This window comes from Cucurbita pepo, chromosome 2 (genome assembly GCF_057944985.1).
Source record: "Cucurbita pepo subsp. pepo isolate OVF chromosome 2, ASM5794498v1, whole genome shotgun sequence".
Classification (NCBI taxonomy): domain Eukaryota; kingdom Viridiplantae; phylum Streptophyta; class Magnoliopsida; order Cucurbitales; family Cucurbitaceae; genus Cucurbita; species Cucurbita pepo.
Window position 1 is genome coordinate 14845965 of NC_141799.1, and position 19460 is coordinate 14865424.

Here is a 19460-nt window from a genome sequence, read left to right on the forward strand (position 1 = left end):
TTGGATACTTAACATAAAGAACCAAATTTGATACAATTAATTTGATAAACTTCAGATGAGCTATAGGTAAAGTTTATCCAATCTAGTCAGCCACATCAGAACTTGTCCCCACACAGTGAACAATGAGACACATGGGGATCCTTCAACCTACATGCTGTTCTAACTATAAATTCCTCAACTTTTGCCTTTCTAAGCGACAAAAGAGTATTAATAGTGAAACGGATGGATAAATCTGTTACTTCCCCTTCATCAATCCGCCTACTTTTGGGCTACCATTTTGAGCAAAAGAAATAAATATATAGCATCTAAATGCAGAGGAAGAAACCAACTTGAGGATAGCTCAATAGTTAGAACTCTTAACATGATCAAATCTTCGTACCATGATGATATCTTCTAGAAAAAATGATAGTAAGAAAAGGGAAGGACTAAAGAAAAGCATATGGAGGTATGACCCCACCCGTTTGGGTAAGGCCATAAGAAAATGACATTGGATCAATGAGTAGTTAACAAGTCACCTGAACATGCCACCGAATCCGCTTTTCTTTAACTCAAAAGAGAACATGGACTTTACCTCTTACCAAAACACCTTTAAGATTCTTCCAATACTACAATTTCGACCTACAACTGGCACAAATTGGGATATCTTAGAAACATTCAATCGATCCCTTTTGGCCACTTGTGGCAATTCAGGATAAGTTTCTAATAATTTATACACACTAGCATAAAGCCCAAACCCTCATGCTCCCATATTTTCCTGATACCCTTCTTCCAATTCTCAAAACGTAGGCCACACTTTCTGATCTTAGAAAGAAAACCCAGACGTTGAGGCTAAAAAAAATGTTCCAACTTTGCTTAAAGTCTGACAACTCGGTTCTAATTTTAACAGAAAATCCCTTGAGAATAGTGGTGTATGCCTATAGAGTTATGTGCTGGTGCATCAATGTACACAATTCTTGAAATGAGTCAAAGTAAGAGACATATATGAAATGTTAACCGTACCTTATGAGAGGAGAATCCCAAGAGCCAAATTTGTTGTTTAGATGGAGCCAGAGTGCTGCAGCGAATAATCTGTGTTGGGTCAGCCAAGGAAATTCCATGTCCATAAACCACAACTTGATCACTTCAGGCAAGATCACCATGTGAAGGATTGGATGGCTACACTCTGATAAATAATCATACCAAACTAGCAAGAGCAAAGAAAGGAGCAAGAAACAGAATTGATTGATTGTTGATATCAATACACGGAAAACCACCATCAAGTTTCCATTCATAAAAGAATGCAAAATCTGTACAAACAAATCGAATGGCCCGTTTTTTCCCATTTATTTTTCAGAGCCAGTAAAAATCGTAAAATAGGATACACATCGCCTGGAAGATGGAGTTAGAAGAAGAAGCACAAAGTGACTGGAGAGAGACAAAAAACCAAAAAAAAAAATAGGACTACAATTGAAAATTTTATCAAGATAAGCGTCAAAACATTCCTGCTGGAAATTTACCGGCGACCTCATATATCCCCTAAGTTTTCTTTACTGGGAGTATCCGTACAAGTCGTATGGTGACCATAGAGAATCCAGTGGGCATGGTTGTTTGGAGTCCAGCCTCAACCATGGCTTACCACTGCCGGACCAATGCAAGAGGCTCGTCGGACCAGGGTGGAGGTCACGGCAGCTGCCTCTGATGTTATCACCTCCTAAACCATGCTGGTTCCACCGGTGCTCGATGGTCGCCACGTTTCCGGCGAAAACCAACAGGAACGGCGGCAGTGACCCAAGTTCATAGATGCGATTACTCTTCTGAAGCTTCATCCACCATTCAATTTTCTCCGTGAACCCACCATCCCTCCACTTAACCAGATCTATGACCATAACGCCGGTGTTGAAGTAACAGGGTTTTCTTCCATCAAATGTGCCGGAATATCTGTCGTCGGACCAGAAACGCGCTGTGAAATACTTGCTGAAATTGGCATGGCAGTACACAGGAGCTCCAATTGTCCACTCACCCAAACTCGTCGTCCATAGCTTTCGGATATCGTCAACCACAATTAGATCAGAATCCAGGTAAATTACCTTCTTGACACAAGATTCGAGCAACCCAGCCAAGTAATTTCTAGCATAATTAAGCGGCTGCTCCAGAGCTTGCCTCACCGAGGTGGAGATCAGATCGCGGACAATCTCCGGATCGAAATAGTACACTTTGAAATTCAACCGAGGGAAAGTGGATCGAACGAAATCCTCGAGATTGGTATCCGAAACAAGGAAATGGAAAAAAACACTCTCCGGACAAAGTGAGTTTCGAAGAATCGAATTGACGGCCGCAACAGAGCCACGAAGGTACTCCACGTCAAGCGTAATGGCAACATGAACCAAATTCGGATCGCACACACCAAATTTCCCAGAAAATTTAGGGTCACCGCCACGGCACTCACCGGCATTGCGGAATGTAGATGCCTTTCGGAAGGAGAATCGGTTCAACGATCTGGAAGAAGCAATATGAAAAGGTAAACGAAGGTAAAAATCAAGATGAGAGGATCGAATGGCTTCAGCCGGAGGAAACGATTGCAAAGCCGGAGCAAGCACAATCATCACCATTGCGGCAGAGAAAACCCTCGATAATTTCACCAACCAAGGCATATTCACCCTTTAAATCCCCTCCTCCTCCTCCTCCTCCTCCTCCTCCTCCTCCTCCTCCTTCCACTTCAAACCAAATCGATCTACCAAAATCGACAATAAAGAACACGTTCGAATGACCGTTAGGGTTCCTTTAACGTCCTCTAGAGCTCTCTTTAAAACAATACATGTAAAATCAACAACAAATATAACCTCTGAACGAGATCGAATCAATCTTTCTCCTCCCTGCGAGTGCGTATCAAAGCGACAAAGTATGCCGTGGGAACAAAGCAAGCAGAGAAACGAAAAAGGCAGAAAAAAGAAGACAAAGATTATAACGATGTAGACAAGAGCATTGAACCGAAATCAGACCTCAAAACAAACGCCGGAGAGAGGAGTTTTCCGGCGGCCGGTCTACAATGCAATTCCCTCTCTCCTCAGCTTCTCTCCCTCTATTACTCTCTTGGTTGCAGAGCAATGGAAGAAGACAAAGCTGCAGAGACCCACAACGTGGTACAGTGAAGAGGCCTCTTTTTCCGCGGATCCCCACAATGACCTAAATATTAATTATTAAAATTTTGGGGGTTAGAAGGTCAATTACTTTTTTTATTTATTTATTTATTTATTTATTATTATTATTATTTAACTAAATTAATACAAATATTCACAAACTTTACCCTTTTATCCTTAAAATATTATCCACTCTTTTGGATATATCATTATCCATTGCCAAAATTTTAAACAATATTAAAATAATTATTTAATTTTAATTTTTGAATTTTGGTAATAATTCAAATATTTTATTAAATCAGTTGATTATCAAAATGACGTATAAAATCCGCGTTGTTAGTCTAGTGACAATGATTTTTTTAGACTCGGAAAAAAAAAACATCGAATTTGTGACGATGAACAATTAAGGATGTTTCTCGAAGAAGATTCATCTCCTTTCTCATAAGAATTTATAATTCTTTTAATTAAGTCGTTGTAAATGAATTGATCTCGATAGAACGGTTTAAATTAATTAATTTATAAATATTTAAAGTTTATCTCTTAGAATTTAAAATTATTTTATCCCATTATATATTAAATAAAGTTACCACTGGTTTATTTATTTTACCAGAATTTTTAACTACTGACTTCAACCATTTTTACTATTTCAAATTATAAAATTATTGAGAAACATTTCTTTTTCTTTTCTCGCGTGTTAATAATAAGAATCCTAAAAAAATGGTTTAAATATAAATAAAATTTGATTGAGAAAATTTAATTTAATTTAATTTAATTTTAAGTTGGATATTGAATGGGTCAAACTAAAAGGAAATCAAAAGCTTAGATTTAAGGTCCAATTCAATTGGACCATGATCCAAAAGCCCACATCGACTTAGGCCCAATTACAAAAAGCCCAAATCGACTTAGGCCCAATTAAAAAGTACATATGATCCAACTAAACTAGGCGAAAGTGATCAAACGATGCATAAACGACATGATCGCTACGTGCCTACCTTGTCGACGTGGTAGAAACATCGATAAAGTAGACAAAGACCGAGTGAATTGACAATACTTTTTACGTAATCAGCAATATAGAAACTTGAAGGAGACAAAGATTTTGCTTGAAACTTGAAGGAGACAAAGATTTTGCTCGAGATCCAAGAGAATAGGAAGGATTTACTGGCGAGTTTCACTGATCTAATTTTACGAGAAGATGGAAGATATATTCCTTCAATAAATTTAACACGAAACGTAATTAGCTTAGTTTTTAATGTCAATTGACCAACATTTACGAATAGAAACACTTATTTTATTACGTTTAATAATATGTATTTTTTTAATCTATCTCGTTTCCGCTAACAACTTTGACCCGACTCGACTCAATGGAAATGAGTTGACTAGAGAAAGCCCATGTGCTTTCTTCTCAATGATTCCAAATTAAACATAAATATATTTTTTTAAAAAACCCTAAAATTCAAAGGTAAAGTCCAAATTGATTTAATAAGCTCTTATTGAATATTAATTAAACAATAATTATTTCCCATTTAAAAAATAATGAAGATTAAAACGACGTCGCTTTTCTTAAAACAGCTGAATTGTTTTAATAATATAATTTATGGTGTAAATTTGAATTAATTTGTTAAATAACAAGCATTATATATTTATCTTCAATTAATTATGAGATTATTAAAATATTTATATTAAACAACAAAGACTAAAATTGAAATAATGCTGAAAAATTAAAAATTAAAAATTAAAACATATATTTTTCACCTGGGCCCGGGTGTTTCCAATTCGGGTCCGGCAATGGCAGCGGGGCGGTGGACCACCTGCCGCTGGGCTGCCACCATGGATTTATAGATCTCCAGAATGATCTTCTCGTCGTATTCCTTCGCCGGCCGCTTGCCAAAACCGGCCATGCCGTCGCACATAACGGCGGCGCCGCCGCCGGAGAAAATCCGGGAATTAGCTAATCCGAGCATCATATTGACATAGGCATCACGGAGGCGGATGAGGAGTTTCTTCGGGGATGGAAATTTCCGAAGGAATCGGAGCTTCGGAGAGATCTTGAACCGCCAGAACCGCCGCCGCGTGTTTTGGGTCGACCCGAACCCGATCTGGGCCAGCCGCCTCCGCCGCCGTGATGACCGGTTAAGTTTCTGGTAGGTTCTTTTCTTCCAGTAGCCTCTTATCCCTTGGAACCATTTCTCAGAAACCCCATTTTCATCCATTCTCTCTCTCTCTCTCTTCCGTTTTCTCTCTCTAGAATTGTGAAATTGGGGAAGATGAACCAGTGGGTGAGAACCGAAGCCGAATATATTTGATGTTGAATTATTAATAAAAATTAAAAAATCATTTCATTAATTAACCAATAAAGAATTTTAATTTTAATTAACAAAACCCTCAAAACCAAATGAAATAAATAAATAAATAAATAAATTATGAAAATTCTTGAATCTAGCACATGGGTAAAAAAAGTCAAAACTCAATAATAAAATTCCATATAAATTTTAATTTGATTTCTTTCCATAATTTTAGAAAAATTTAAAATAAAATTTTATAATAGTAACCATACCCACCAATAATTATTTTTTTTTAATTTATAATATGAAGAAAAAAATAAAAATTTTGGTAAGTAATTTTGATAGATTAAAAAGCATTAAATAGAATATTAATAATTATAAATAGTTGAATTTTATTAGGTATTGTGGGGAGGAGAGGTTATTAAATGGAAGGAGGGATTTCCTACCTAAGTATCACGGAAGTTGCTATCTAAATTTAATGTGGATGGATATGACACGTGCCATGGGTTACTCTATTAATTACATCATTAATTCACATTAATACTTCATATTCTAATATCAATTTTTCAAATGGATTCGATCCAACTACACGTCTTGTTTTTCGGGTATGTTGGTGATACTGTGAGACCCCACATCGATGGAAGGTGGGAACAAAATACGTGGAAAACTCTCTCTAGTAGACGCGTTTTAAAACTGTGAGACAATATTTACTAGCGGTGGCTTTAGAGTGGTATCAAAGTTAGACACTGGGTGGTATACAAGCGTGGACGCTGGGTTGGTTGTGATTTGATTGATTTGATTATGTAATCCCTTACGTTTGTGTTTGTAATTTGAAATTTGTTTTGTTCTTTGTTTGGAATAGTTGACCATTTGAGTATGATTTTATTGATTTTAATTTTAATAAATAAACATAATGTGCATGGTCGAGAATATTGTAAGACCCCAAACCAATAATTATCTTTAATTTAATATTTGTTCTCGTTCTTTATTGTTCTCGACAAGTTAGTTTCGTTCTTATCTCGAATATGACAGTACAATTTTCTTATTTAATATGACGATTTTCTAATGCTTATTAGTTATATATCCAAAATTCGATCATAAATTATTTGGTACACGTCTTTTATTTGTTGGGTTGGAAGTTAAGTAAATATTTGGTAAGAAAGGGTATCTTACATAGAACGAAACTTTCCATTGTTGTATAGAATTTGGTAGAAGTCGTAGTATTTGTCTCATTTGGTTGTATGTATGCTTTTGAAATAAAGTCACAAACTTTGGTGGAAAATGACTCCTTTCCTTATCTAATGGTCGTAAACGTGTTATTTGGCTTTTGTGTTCGACCTCGAACGAATAGAGATGTCTTATTGTTCAAGTAGAGCTTGTGGTTGTACGTATTTCTAGATAATTCAATTAAGTTATCGTTCGTGTTTTTTGACTCTTTAGAATATATTCAATGTTTTTCACGTTTGACGGTGGTCTCTTTCTACCTTCAATATAAATCTTTTAGGGAAGATGTCAATTTATCAATTCCATCAAATTGCACGTTAAAATTTGATATATGTTGCACCTGTTACCTCGAGCTCGAATAAATATTGCAGCTTTTACCCATAGATAGGTTTTCGTTTGAAAAGACGTAGACATGTCTACGAAGTGGGGCGGGACAGAAATCGGGAAGCCTTTGTCATCTCCATTCCTGCCTCCTGTTCCAATTTCCGTCTCTGCCTCCTGTTTCAATTCCAATGGCATCTTGTTACAATTTCAGTCCCTGCCTACTGTTTCAATTCCAATTGCCTCCTATTCCAATTTCCGTCCTTGCCTCATGTTTCAATTCTAATTGCCTCTTGTTCCAATTTCCGTCCCCATCTCATGTTCAATTCCAATTGCATCATGTTCCAATTTTCGTCCCTGCCTACTGTTTCAATTCCAGTTGCCTCCTGTTTCAAATTCCGTCACTGCCTCTTGTTTCAATTCTAATTGCCTCTTGTTCCAAATTCCGTCCCTGCCTCCTGTTCCAATTTCCGTCCCTACCTCCGGTTTCAATTCCAATTGCCTCCGGTTCTAATTTCTGTGCTTGCCTTCTGTTCCAATTTCGTCCCTACCTCCTGCTCGTTCCTACTTCCGGTTCTAATTTATGTCCCTGCCTCCTGTTTCAATTCCAATTCCGGGAAATGTTAGCCGGGAATTTACGAGGATTAGGTTAATGAGTGGATTTTTTACCCATTTTTTTAAATAATTTGCAATAACGTCTTAATAACAGTAATGTAACCGGTTTTTGCGCTTGCTTCGCCGGATCCCGCCTTCTTCTCCGTTAAGCAATTTCCCAAAACGATGAACAGAAAAAACCATTAAATAATAATAATAATAATAATAATAAAATAAAACAGAGATTTCCGTACGACACAGAGATCGGGAAAACCAAACGTTGTAAGGCTTCCAGCTCATCTCCCAGTATCACTACTCTCGACTCCACACATCACACCACCATTCCAATATTCTCTCTCTTTTTCCGATTTTACCCCTCTCCGCTCCGCCGTCTCCAAATTAATTCCTCCCATTCCAATGGCCCGTTTCCAATCGGCCCACGGCGGCGGACGATGCGTCGAGATTGTCAGCGGCAAACGCTACGGAGGAGACGGCAGCTGTCAGATCTACGGCTCGCCGAATCTGTCTACAACTACGAACCGGGTTGGGTCGGCAGCAGCGGCAGCGAAACCGTGGCGGTTCGGCGACCCGGAGGGGAAACGGAGGAAGAGGATCGCCAAGTATAAAGTTTATACGGTCGAAGGGAAGGCGAAGGATTCGCTGCGGAAGGGCCTACAGTGGATTAAGACCAAATGCTCCCGGATCGTCCATGGATATTGATCACAATCAACCAACGGTCACGATTTCCTCCCTCTAATTTAGACTCTATTTTTATCTTTTTATTTGGTAATTTATTTTCCATAATTGTTACGACATTTATTAGAATCAAAATTGAGATATTTATTGCAACAATAATTATACAATTGTTTAATAATAAATTTTATTTTTCAATTTATAAATAAATTAATAAAGATTCAAATAATTAGATACCAAACATTATTACAAGCCTTTTCACTAATTTTCCCTTTTTCCCTCATAAAATCAAAATATCATTCATCAAAATGGTAGAATTTTCCCATATCGCCCCTGCCGTCGTCTTAGCCGATCGATCTCTTAATCATCTCTCGGTAACGAACGTCGGAGTTGGAGCGCCTCATTTGTTCGTAGAATTGAGCTATGAACATTTCTGCTTTTGCATCGATCATATCATCGACATTCTCGTCCTCCATTTTTGGCTCGACTTGATTATCGTTCTCGTTGTCGTCATCATTGTTTTGGTCGAGCTCTTGGAGATTGATGGCGGAAGCGTATCGGCTCATGCCATCAACGGAAGAAGCGGAGGACGACTTAACATCCTCGAAGCAGTCGATGGAGGGCGAGGCGTGTAACGTGGCGTTGGGCATGGAGGGAACAATAATGGGTTGAGGATGTTGAGGCGAGTGATTGCTTTGGACATGTAAAGGGCGGATGGAGGCGACAAGGCGGTTCCACATGCCCTTAGAGGCAACCTCAACAGAAGCAGCATTGGGCTTGCTGGAGCGGCGGCGGAGGAGCATCAAAGCCACCCTGAGAATGTTAAGGCTCTTGTTCTTCTTGGTTGTCGTATTCTTAGGAGGGGCGACGCCATTGTTGCCATTGTTACCGACTAGGTTGTTGTTGTTGTTCTTGTTGTCGTCGGTGATGGAAGATTCTAGAGAAATGAGGTTGTCTGCCATATTAAGGTTTTTTTGTTTGTTTTTTTTGTTTTTTTGTTTTTTTGTTTTTTTTTTGGGTTATGTATAGATTGTGTGGCTGGCTGCCTCTACCCTTTGCAGGGTGAGAGGAAGAGAAAATTAGTGAAAGGGAAGAAGGGAGGTTTAGGGTTTATATATATTATGGCCATTTTCAATTTGCTATAAATGAATGGTTCTCCTTAATTTTAGTGGAGAAACTTTAGGATCACTCCCACTTTTTTAGAAGCAAAAATGCACGGTTACACATGTTAAATATTTTTAGGTAGGGTTGGTGTAATCCCGCCCAAGCCCAAGCCCAAGCCCAAGCCCAAGCCCAAGCCCAAACCCAAACCCAAACCCAAACCCAAACCCAAACCCACTGTCCGTAGATATTGATATGTTTGAGTTTTCTCTTTGGTGCTTCTCCTCAAAGTTTTAAAAAGCGTCTACGCTCAAAGAGGACAATATTTGCTAGCGGTAGGCTTGGATGGTTACAAATGATAGGACAATATTTGTTAGCGGTGGACTTGGATGGTTACAAATGGTTGGACAATATTTACTAGCGGTGGGCTTGGATGGTTACAAATGTTATGACACTATTTGCTAGCGGTGAGCTTGGATGGTTACAAATGGTAGGACAATATTTGCTAGCGGTAGACTTGGACGGTTACAAATAGTATCAAAGCTAGACATTGAGTGGTGTGCCACCTATGACGTTGGGCTCTCAAAGGTGTAGTTTATGAGAGAGAAACAAAACATTCTTTGGGATGTGAAAAACCTCTCCCTAACATATGCATTTTAGAAGGGAAACCCGAAACCCAAAACTTAGAGAGGATAATATGCAGTAGTGATGGGGTTGGGCTGTTACAATGGGTTGGTTTCTAGACCAAAAAAATGTCAAACTTTCCTATGTTTAGGCACAAATCTTTTAACTTTTTGTTGATTGAACAGTTTTTATAGACTTTTAAACGGATTATAAATACTATAAATCCAGACAAAAAACATGACAGAATTCCGTCCATGTTTTATTTCTTCGTTAATTTCCAAGATATTCAAAGCTTGACAAATTTTTTACTACGAAGATTATGATTCGAGTTAGTAAGAAGATCGTGTCGATTAAAAATGTAAATTTTAAAAGGACCAAAAAAGAAAAAAAAAGTAAAAAAGTAAAAACACAATTGTTCCAAGTTTTGGTCTGAGGTGTAGCATGTGAGTTGGCAGTCTGTATTCAGAAGCGTTGCCACATAGTTGGGCTCCAGGGGTTTGATCCATTGTTTTCATTCGATTTCAGATGTTTGGGCCCCACATGAGATGGCTGAAAAAGCTGACATGGACCCAGATACTTTCAAAACCGATGAAAAAGTGTGGGAATTTTTTTTGTTTTTTAGTACACGTACACCAATTTTGTTTCAGTTAAAAGAATATAAATTTCAAACTCGTTTCAAATGTGATATAAAATAATTCAAATTACAAAAAAAAAAAAAAAAAAAAAAAAAAGTCAAACATGAAATTGTATCAGACCAACCCAATTTTCATGTGGTCCGGGGCATATGTATGCACACTCTCAACGTGTGTGATTCTAGTCCGTAGTGACCCTGTTTGTATAAAAAAAAATGAAGTAGGATCGTTATCTCACACGAAAAGAACAAAACATTCTTTACAAGAGTGTAGAAATCTCTCCATAAAAGACACATTTTAAAACAACAATATCTAATAGGGCGGGTTAGATTCAAATATTAGGCGGTGTGCCAGTAAAGACGATTGCATCCGAGGGTGGTGGGTTGTGTTGGCACCCAAAGGGTCGATTGTAAAATCTCAAATTTACACTTTGTACTAACAGTGGACTTGGTCGGTTTACAGTAAAAAAGTAAATAAAATTTACTTTTAGAAACAAAAACATATTCCAAAAACCATGGAAATACAAACCATAACAGCGGTAAAAAGTAAAAAGAAAGAACTTTACACGGATTTGCAGAGTCTCTTAAAGCTAAAAGAAAATATACAAAATTAAAGATCCCAAAATCCCATAGAATCAAAACATTAATTTACAAACATTCAAAATCAAGATCACGCCGCCGACGGTGATTAAGATAAGAGCCAAGAAATCACATCGTCGGATTCCACCACGGCGGCGGCGGGGAGATCCTCTCCGGCCTCCCATTCCTCCCCACCGACAAAGCTTTCCCAATTCCAAGGACTATCCAGACGGAACGAACAACTAATCGAACTACACTCACCGCCGGTCTCCACCTCGGCGCCACCAGTACCGGCGGTGACTTTATTTCCGTCGTCGTCGTCGTCGTCGTTATCATTGTCCCAATCCAAAAAGGCATCCAAGTCCAACGACATGTCGTCGTTATCAAAACTCAACGTCGCAGACCCACCAACATCTGTCGTTTTGCTAATAACTTTGTCGTTGGAACTAACTCTTTCCTCCGCTGGATCATCCACAGCCCCATAAACAGTTTTTTCTCTCGCCGCCGTCTCTGTTTCTGTCTCTGTTTCCACCGCCAACGCCGCTTCCTTGCTACGCCGCCCACGGCTGCCCTTCCGCCGCGGCGGAAGGCTCAGCCGTGCCACGTCGACAATTACCGACCCATCGTCGTTGCCGCTCCGTCGCCGGATAGTGTGAATTTGACGGCTCAGGTGAGAGTTCCAGTAATTTTTAATCTCGTTGTCTGTTCTGCCTGGCAAGTGGCTCGCGATTAAAGACCACCTGAAAATTTGTATTAAAATATTCATAATTATAATTAGAAAACGACAATATTACCCTTTTTTTTTTTCGTATATTAAAAAATGAATTTTTTATTAAAATTAATAAAACCCTACAAATTATTTTCTCAAAATTATAGAAAATTAAAAATAAAGAAAAACCCAAATAAATTATTCCCTCTATTTTCATATTCCTTTCATGTTGTCATTCTAGCCTGTCTGACATGCTTGACTTTAATCTACAAAAAGCCAAAATAATAATAATAATAATTAGTATTATTATTATTATTATTTACTTTATTTTAATTTTTTTTTCTCTTCTTTGCTCGTGAACTGCATTGGGAGAATATATTTCAAATTATTAAAAATAATTATGGCTTAAAAAGGATGTATTTTTGCATTAAATTTATTACCTATTATAAATTTTCATTTTGAAATATATTTCAAATATTAAAAATTAAAATTAAAACTTTATAATAATTAAAATTAAGAGTGAAATTAATTTGAGTTACCTGTTTCCTAAGGTAGAATGTAGTTTAATAATAAGATTCTCTTCGTCGGTCGTAATGTTCCCCCGCACCAAATCACACCTTAAATAGTTGATCCATCGAAGTCGGCAACTCTTCCCACATCGAAGAAGCCCTAAAAAGAAAAATTTCGATAACGGGTCACTCTCGACTATAAAAATAGCTAATTTTTTTTTAACTATTGGATGTACGGATGCAACGTACTTTCAATGGCTCGTAAAAAGATATTAGTAAAAAAAGACGAAAAGGGTAGCGGTTTGGTTGAATAATTTGTTTTGTCGGGAAAATGTAGGTGGGAAGTAACCTGCATTTTTTGGGAGGGATCTCCAAGAGCCTTCACCATTAGCAAGAATGTACTTTTTCAACCGGTCATCTTCCTCCGCCGTCCACCTCCCTTTTTTCAGGCCAACTTTCTCACAGCACGGCCGTCTCCCCATTGTCGTCGTCGTCGTCGCCGCCGCCGGTGCCGGCCACACACCCAGATTCAAAACGGCATCTTTTCACGTGGGGTGATTTTGAATTTATAATATCTAACTAACTTGAACGAGTTGCTCGGTTTTATAATACCGCTTTTGTGAGTCTGTCTCTGTGAAAAGAAGAAGGGAGTGACAGAGAGGGTGACGTGGAGGAGGAGGTGGCAATTAAAGTTGGAAAAATGGATGTGTGGAGGAAGATGAGGCCACGACAGTGAGAGGAAAATGGCGTACTCGTGGCAAATCGACGGTCGAGGGATGGGTGATGGGGCTTGGCTTATTCCACGTTGGCATTTCTTTAAATCTTTATTTTTTTTTAATTTCTTGGTACGTAACTTGTTTAGCCATCGTCCATCTCCATTTGTGAGCTTTTAATTCCTTCAGCTAACTATGTCTAGAGAGTCCCATTGCATTTAATAACTCTTTTCAATCCATTTATTATTTTCAAAAAATAAATTTTAAATTTTATTTCATTTTAAACTTTATAATATGTCCAAAGAGTTATTTTAATTTTAATTTTATATATCATCGAGATTTATTATACACAAAGTCAAAAATTTAGAAACAGACCAAATTAATTTAAAAAAAAAAATTAAAATTAAAAAATATATATCGTACAAAGTGAACGAAAAGACAACCTAAGAGTTAGTATTGATGACGGGTTTATAGATGTTTGCTATTAACGTGCTTGATTTGATGTGTTAAAAGTGTATGAAAAGAGGTGAAAATGAAAGGAGAAAACAATTATTAGTCTCGAGTATTCTTTATATATTAAAACTAATTTGTACACTAATCAAAATAAATTTTAATAAAATTGGTGATTATAAGAGGCTCAAGGTGAATTAGTCGAAATAATAATAAAAGGATAAAAATTATAACATGTACGAGGGTCGTAATATTAATGAAATTAAAAGCTTATAGTAAAAATGGTGTGGTTGTTAAATAGAGATGTTGAACATAAATGGTGATGGTGAAGGGTCCCAACTAGGTTGACAAATGAGTGATGTCCAATAATGTTGGAAAGGGAATGGATCATCATCATAGACCCTAAAATCATTGTACTTTATCCAAAACAAACCAATCCTCGTTCTTCTAGTAGGATGCAACAAAATACTTGTCTTCAATGATTTCTTTTTTTTTTTTTCTTTTTTTTTTTTTTTTAACAATCTCTACTTAAAATCAATTTTCATTAAATAGCACGAATAAAAATATGGATAAGGCCCAAGGCCCAAGAATAAGGAAAAAAGCCCAAAGCCCAAAGCCCAAGAATAAGGCAAAAAGCCCAAAGCCCAAAGCCCGAAAATAGTGACATATTCGAAACTGAGAAGAAAAAAAGTGAAGTTAAAAAATCTGTACATGAATGGGCCAAGAAAAACAAACCAGAATGGCGACAAAATTTCTCCGGCAGTTCCACCGCCTTACCTTTTTATACAAACAATGAAGATTCCCCCCGCCGGTCAGTTACCTGAAACTAACAGCTCAAAGCCTCATACTTCACTGCAATAGGACGTCCAAATCCAACTTGCGACAGTAAATTACCCACCACGGCGAGATCACGGCAAAACACCCCTTGATAAACCGACTTATTATGACTCAAATTTGATCCCGAAATCTCCTCCTGTTTCGATTCTATTTCATCAATAGCTTTTGCATGGATTTGCTGTTGCTGTTGTTGCTGCGCTTGAATCGCGGCAGCCCTCTTTCTCTGTTTCTCCGCCGCTTCCTCGTCCATGATGGACGTCATGATACTCGAATACCCTTTCTGCAGGAGCTTATACAGAAACAACCCCGACATTTTGGCTCTATCTCTAATGGATTCCATATCAAAATCATTGCCCAATTCGCATCTATCTAGAAACCCAGTTGCCTTATCGGGCGTGTGCTTCAAGCAGAGCAATAAATGGGCTCTTTCAAGATCTGATCTTAAACACCCACGTTGCAATCCGATCAAACCATAGTAATCGACATTGTTCTTCTCACCCGAAGCAACCCTCTGTTTCAATTTCTGGATTCTCGCCGTTAACGCGCAGAGCTTCCCGGGAATTTCTCTGTACTGCACGTTGTGACGCTTCCACGCCGGACCAGGAAGCTTTCGATCTCTGAGGATCGAGTTGTAGAGGAGCTTCAAATGTTCGAGGTCGTGGAGACAATCGGGGAGGCAACGAATGGATTCGAAGAGATGGGCTCGGGTTTCGAGGGCTTGGATACAGGTCGGGTCGAGGATGAGTGTGCGGTTGCAGTCGGCGATGGAGTCGGCAGTGCGGCCGGCGGCACGATAAGCGGAGGAGCGGTGGAGGAAACATTGGGCGAGGAAGGTTTGAGGGGCGGGGCGGCGACCTTCAAGGATCTTAGTGAAGAGGCGGATAGACTCGGAGGGGAGGCCAGCGTCGAGAGCGGCGAGGGCAGCAGTTCGGCGGCGGAGGAGGAGCTTTACGTGGCTGAGGAGGGCGGCAGTGGTGTCTGCTTCGGTGGTTGTGGTAGGAAGCACCGGAAAACTAGGGAGTGAAAAGCCGTCTTCGGAACGGCCGGTGCTTTCCCGGCGAGAGGCGGCGGTGGCGAGGCGTTTGCCGGTCTGGAGGAGAACCATGGCGTCCTCTAATAGGCCCAGATGACAGGCAGCTTGGCCCAATACCACGTATCTGCACAAACCCAAGCGAGTTTATTGAGTTAACTTCAAATCATAACCTAATTATTGAAAACAAGTTGATAAAAAAATAGATTAAAATATAATATTAATTTCTATGTGTTTAATCTTCTAAAAAAACCTTTTCTTTTTTTAGAACATAATATTATATATAGTGAGTTGGAAATTTAAAACTCCAATTATTATACCATACTTTTTGAGTACTCATTTAAACCATTATAGCACTTTTAATTTTTTTATTTATAAGAATTTAGATCTTATGTTTAAAAATATAATGATTAAGCTTTTTAACATTAAATTTTTATAGTAAAAATATCTTATACATAAAATATAATATATAGATAAATCAGATAATTATAAAAGGATTTCTAACCTAAATTACTCAATCATTAAACTTTTTATAAACTATAAAAATAGGATGAAAAGTAGGTCTAAAAATATACTTATTTCTATTAATAATTTTGAAGAAAAAGTATATTATTTGCCATAATTATGTAATATTGAAAATTATTTTTCTTGACGTCTACAATTTAATCTATAGAATTTTAAATTTATAACAATTTAATAGTAAAATTTAGCATATAATAATTTTATTAAAATTTTAAATTATATTTTTTACAACAAAAACTAAATACTTAATTTCGAAGTAAAAAATGTTGCATAAAATATGGTTAAAAAATAATTAAATTATTATTGTGATATTTGTTGGAAGTATTGTTTATTCCTTCCCTTCTAAAAATAGCACAATCACTCACGATGAGAAGGAATAATTTTCTATCAGGAAAAAGAAAAAAAAGAAAAAAGAAAAAAAGAAAAAAAGAAAGAAAGAATTACCTCCATTGGCTCTCCTTCTCGCATCTTTTACAGAGCAGTCCCGCCATGATCTTCCTCTTCAAATCGGCGACGGAGAAGAAGCAGTTGAACGAGGAGTCGTGGTTCTGCAACTCCAATAACGAAGAAGAACAATACGACAAAGAAGAGGAAGAAGAAGAAGAAGAAGAAGACGAAGAAGCGAGAAGCTTCGCTTGCTCTCTCGAAAACTGTTGCGACGAATTCTCCGATCCAGACGACGAGTCATCCCCTCCGCTTCGACTCAGCGTCGTCCTCATACTCGGAAGATACTCCTGAAGCATATCCACAACATCCTTATACCGGCGAAGACACAAAAGCGAGCGAGCCTTAAGCTCCAACGCCTGTTCAAACCTCGGCGCTAGTAGCAGAGCCGCATCGAGTAGATTCAAAGCCGAAACCACATCATTTTCCCTACCAGCACCGATTAAACACTTCGCATCTTTCACATACCTAATCGCCATCTAAAATCAAACAAAATCACTCCACTCAAAAACTCCGCCGAATCGCAATCATCAAACGATTTCAAAAACCACAACAAAATCAAAACAAAATCAAACGAACGCACCTGTTTGTCAGAGAGCCACCATTGCTTCTTCTCAGCAAGGCCAAGACAAGGAGATGAAACCGCCATTGTCAAGAATCCTCAATCGCCAAAGAAGAGAATCAAGAATCAGAAACGGAATTGAAAGCAATAATCACACATTATACATTCATTTCGATTTTCTCCGATTCCAATCTCTCTTTCTCTCTCTTTCTCTCCAGAAACAAAGATTTAAAAGCATGGAACGAAGAGAGAGAGAAATAGAGAGAAAGGATTTTAAAAAGGGATTGACATTTTGCGTGAAGAAATTTTGTGAGTAAATAAGGCGTTGTGTTGGTAGTTGCGGGAGAGAGAAGTAATTTTATATATCACAGAAATATTAAACCAACTATACCAAAATCCTTTTATTTATTTTTATTTATTTATTTATTTTAATCATTCCGCTGCATGGCTGGCAATAGATTGCCATTACATTGGATCCTATTCCAATCTCCAAATTTCATAAGCGAAACTGGCAACCGGATACAGCCGGTGAGCTCCCATGATTTTTTCGGTATTCATGACTGGGTGTACGCAGTCACTCAAAAACTAATTATCCTTTTGTTTTTCCTTTACAAAAATGGAATTTCCAAAATATTAAATTATTAAAAAAATAACTAATTGTTTAGTCCCCGACTATATATTTTAACTAGTTAAACTATATTCAGTACAACAATTTACTGGTCCCGAAATTAACCCTTCTATCCTAAGCCACAGGAATCCGAGCTTTATTTATTTATTTATTTATTTATTTATTTATTTTTAGGGGAAAAGGAAAGAAAAAAAAAAAAAAAAAAAGTAGGGCAATTTGATTTATGAATGCACATGAATGTGTATGGATGGCCAGATGGGCATAGCCATAAAGGCACCCCCAACTCCCTCCTTTTTCCATGCCCTCTTTATTCTTCTCACATTCTTTATATTATTATTTTAATAATAATTGACATGCTTCCACCTCCCAACCCTAATTCTCAACACCTGCCACCTCACCATTAAATCCACTTCCCCTCCACGTGCCGCATCCGGATTGGACTCCATAGTTTGACATTATAATTTATTAATTTTATTTTTATCAATAAAAGTGGGCCCTTATTATAAGTTTGTTGATGCTCATAATGGGAATTGTAATGAGAATGTTATTAATCTATACACCTAGACATTTGCTATAAACTTTAATTTCATTTATTATTTATATGCCAAAAATTAATTGGAAAACGAAACGAGTTACTCTTATAGGGCTCTTCCACGCACTCATTCTAAAATTCTAAATTTCTCCGACGTAGATCTCAACATTCTCGCTAACCCACATGCCATTTGTAATAGCTTGTTACGAATTGCCGTTAGGTTCACTGTTTTAAAATTATACTTTTATAAGGAATGTTTCGTTGACCAATTTGGTGTGAACCAGCTATCTGAAATATATTTAAATTGGAATTACGAGTATGCCCATGTTTGATGGAGACTATTTCACGAGAACCATTACTTTAGCTGAGTCGAGTCGGGAGCATAGGAGAAAGGCAATTCCTTGAAAAGGGATGGTCCCTTTCAAAGACATGGGTGCAGCCAATTGCTACCACAGACACCTCCCAATTTTATCTAAATAACAAAAGCTTATTTATTTATTTATTTATTTAAAAAAATTAAATAAATAAATTAAAATGTCCATTTTTGATTGGTGAGAGACCATTAATACATTAAAAACTAGCACACCAATTGGAATAAACCTTTCATGCCACATTATATTTTGCTGTCTTTGTGTCCCAAAAGACACCAAAATTTAATAATGAATAAAGTTTTTTTTTTTTTATTAATATTTTTTTAAAAAAAATTGTGTATTAATATGTTAATGTGGACGTACGTTATTAAGTCATATAAGGCTGCTTCGGTCCCGATTGACCATAGTAGAAATTCGATCGATTTTTTTTTTTTTTAATTCACGGACTAAATTTTATGTGTCGGTTTAAATAATTGCATTGAATTTTATGGAAAAATTTGGCGATATTAATAAAAATAGGGATATTTGAGTTAGGGAGGTAAGGGTATAGTTTAGGAGGTGCCTAGAAAGCATATGTTTTGGCTTTTTATGAGAAGACAGAGACCAAACATATTAAAAGGACAATTACAAAGCTTTATACAAAAACCAAACAAAATAGCTGTTTCTTAGCTGCCCCCAAGTAACTTTTTTTTTCTTTTCGGGATTCCGTCATGTTATCTGTTCATTTGGAATTGCTTATAAGAATGAAAAAGATCTCCCCGTGTAAAATTGGTTCGAGCTAGACGTGTTTAACTTTTGAGTTCTTATGATTGAGTTTAGAGAGTCATCCTAGACGGAGGGAGGAATCTCCCATTTTAATGGAGAATTGGAGAGGGTATAGCGAGAGATCTTTTTCGGCTAGCTAAACGAGACTGGGGATAGAGATTATATTCCACATCCCCATCTCGACTCTGCCAAATTCTCGTCTCATCTCGATTTTTTAGAAATT

At 37.4% G+C, this 19460-nt stretch overlaps 5 protein-coding genes and 1 pseudogene across 5 annotated transcripts; 1 reads left to right on the forward strand and 5 right to left on the reverse strand.

Moving 5' to 3' along the window:
- Nucleotides 1-1238: 1238 nt before the first annotated feature.
- LOC111789193 (putative galacturonosyltransferase-like 7 pseudogene) lies at nucleotides 1239-3161 on the reverse strand (annotated as a pseudogene).
- Nucleotides 3162-4730: 1569 nt separating this feature from the next.
- LOC111788948 (uncharacterized) lies at nucleotides 4731-5416 on the reverse strand. The gene has a single exon (XM_023669543.2). It carries the CDS (start codon nucleotides 5324-5326, stop codon nucleotides 4865-4867), a length of 462 nt encoding a protein of 153 aa, XP_023525311.2. The 5' UTR covers nucleotides 5327-5416; the 3' UTR covers nucleotides 4731-4864.
- A 2341-nt stretch (nucleotides 5417-7757) lies between these two features.
- Nucleotides 7758-8399, forward strand: LOC111788494 (uncharacterized). The gene has a single exon (XM_023668831.2). The coding sequence runs from the start codon at nucleotides 7955-7957 to the stop codon at nucleotides 8255-8257; it is 303 nt and encodes a 100-aa protein (XP_023524599.2). The 5' UTR covers nucleotides 7758-7954; the 3' UTR covers nucleotides 8258-8399.
- Nucleotides 8400-8436: 37 nt separating this feature from the next.
- On the reverse strand, nucleotides 8437-9264 carry LOC111788495 (uncharacterized). The gene has a single exon (XM_023668832.2). The coding sequence runs from the start codon at nucleotides 9190-9192 to the stop codon at nucleotides 8575-8577; it is 618 nt and encodes a 205-aa protein (XP_023524600.2). The 5' UTR covers nucleotides 9193-9264; the 3' UTR covers nucleotides 8437-8574.
- Nucleotides 9265-11108: 1844 nt separating this feature from the next.
- On the reverse strand, nucleotides 11109-12924 carry LOC111789173 (myb-related protein P). Its single transcript, XM_023669836.2, has 3 exons — nucleotides 12733-12924; nucleotides 12414-12543; nucleotides 11109-11905 (listed from the first exon to the last, which is right to left on the reverse strand). The coding sequence occupies exons 1-3, from the start codon at nucleotides 12863-12865 to the stop codon at nucleotides 11275-11277; spliced, it is 894 nt and encodes a 297-aa protein (XP_023525604.2). The 5' UTR covers nucleotides 12866-12924; the 3' UTR covers nucleotides 11109-11274.
- A 1147-nt stretch (nucleotides 12925-14071) lies between these two features.
- LOC111787559 (uncharacterized) lies at nucleotides 14072-17272 on the reverse strand. Its single transcript, XM_023667564.2, has 3 exons — nucleotides 16963-17272; nucleotides 16380-16858; nucleotides 14072-15540 (listed from the first exon to the last, which is right to left on the reverse strand). Exons 1-3 carry the CDS (start codon nucleotides 17026-17028, stop codon nucleotides 14373-14375), a joined length of 1713 nt encoding a protein of 570 aa, XP_023523332.2. The 5' UTR covers nucleotides 17029-17272; the 3' UTR covers nucleotides 14072-14372.
- Between the last annotated feature and the right edge of the window lie 2188 nt (nucleotides 17273-19460).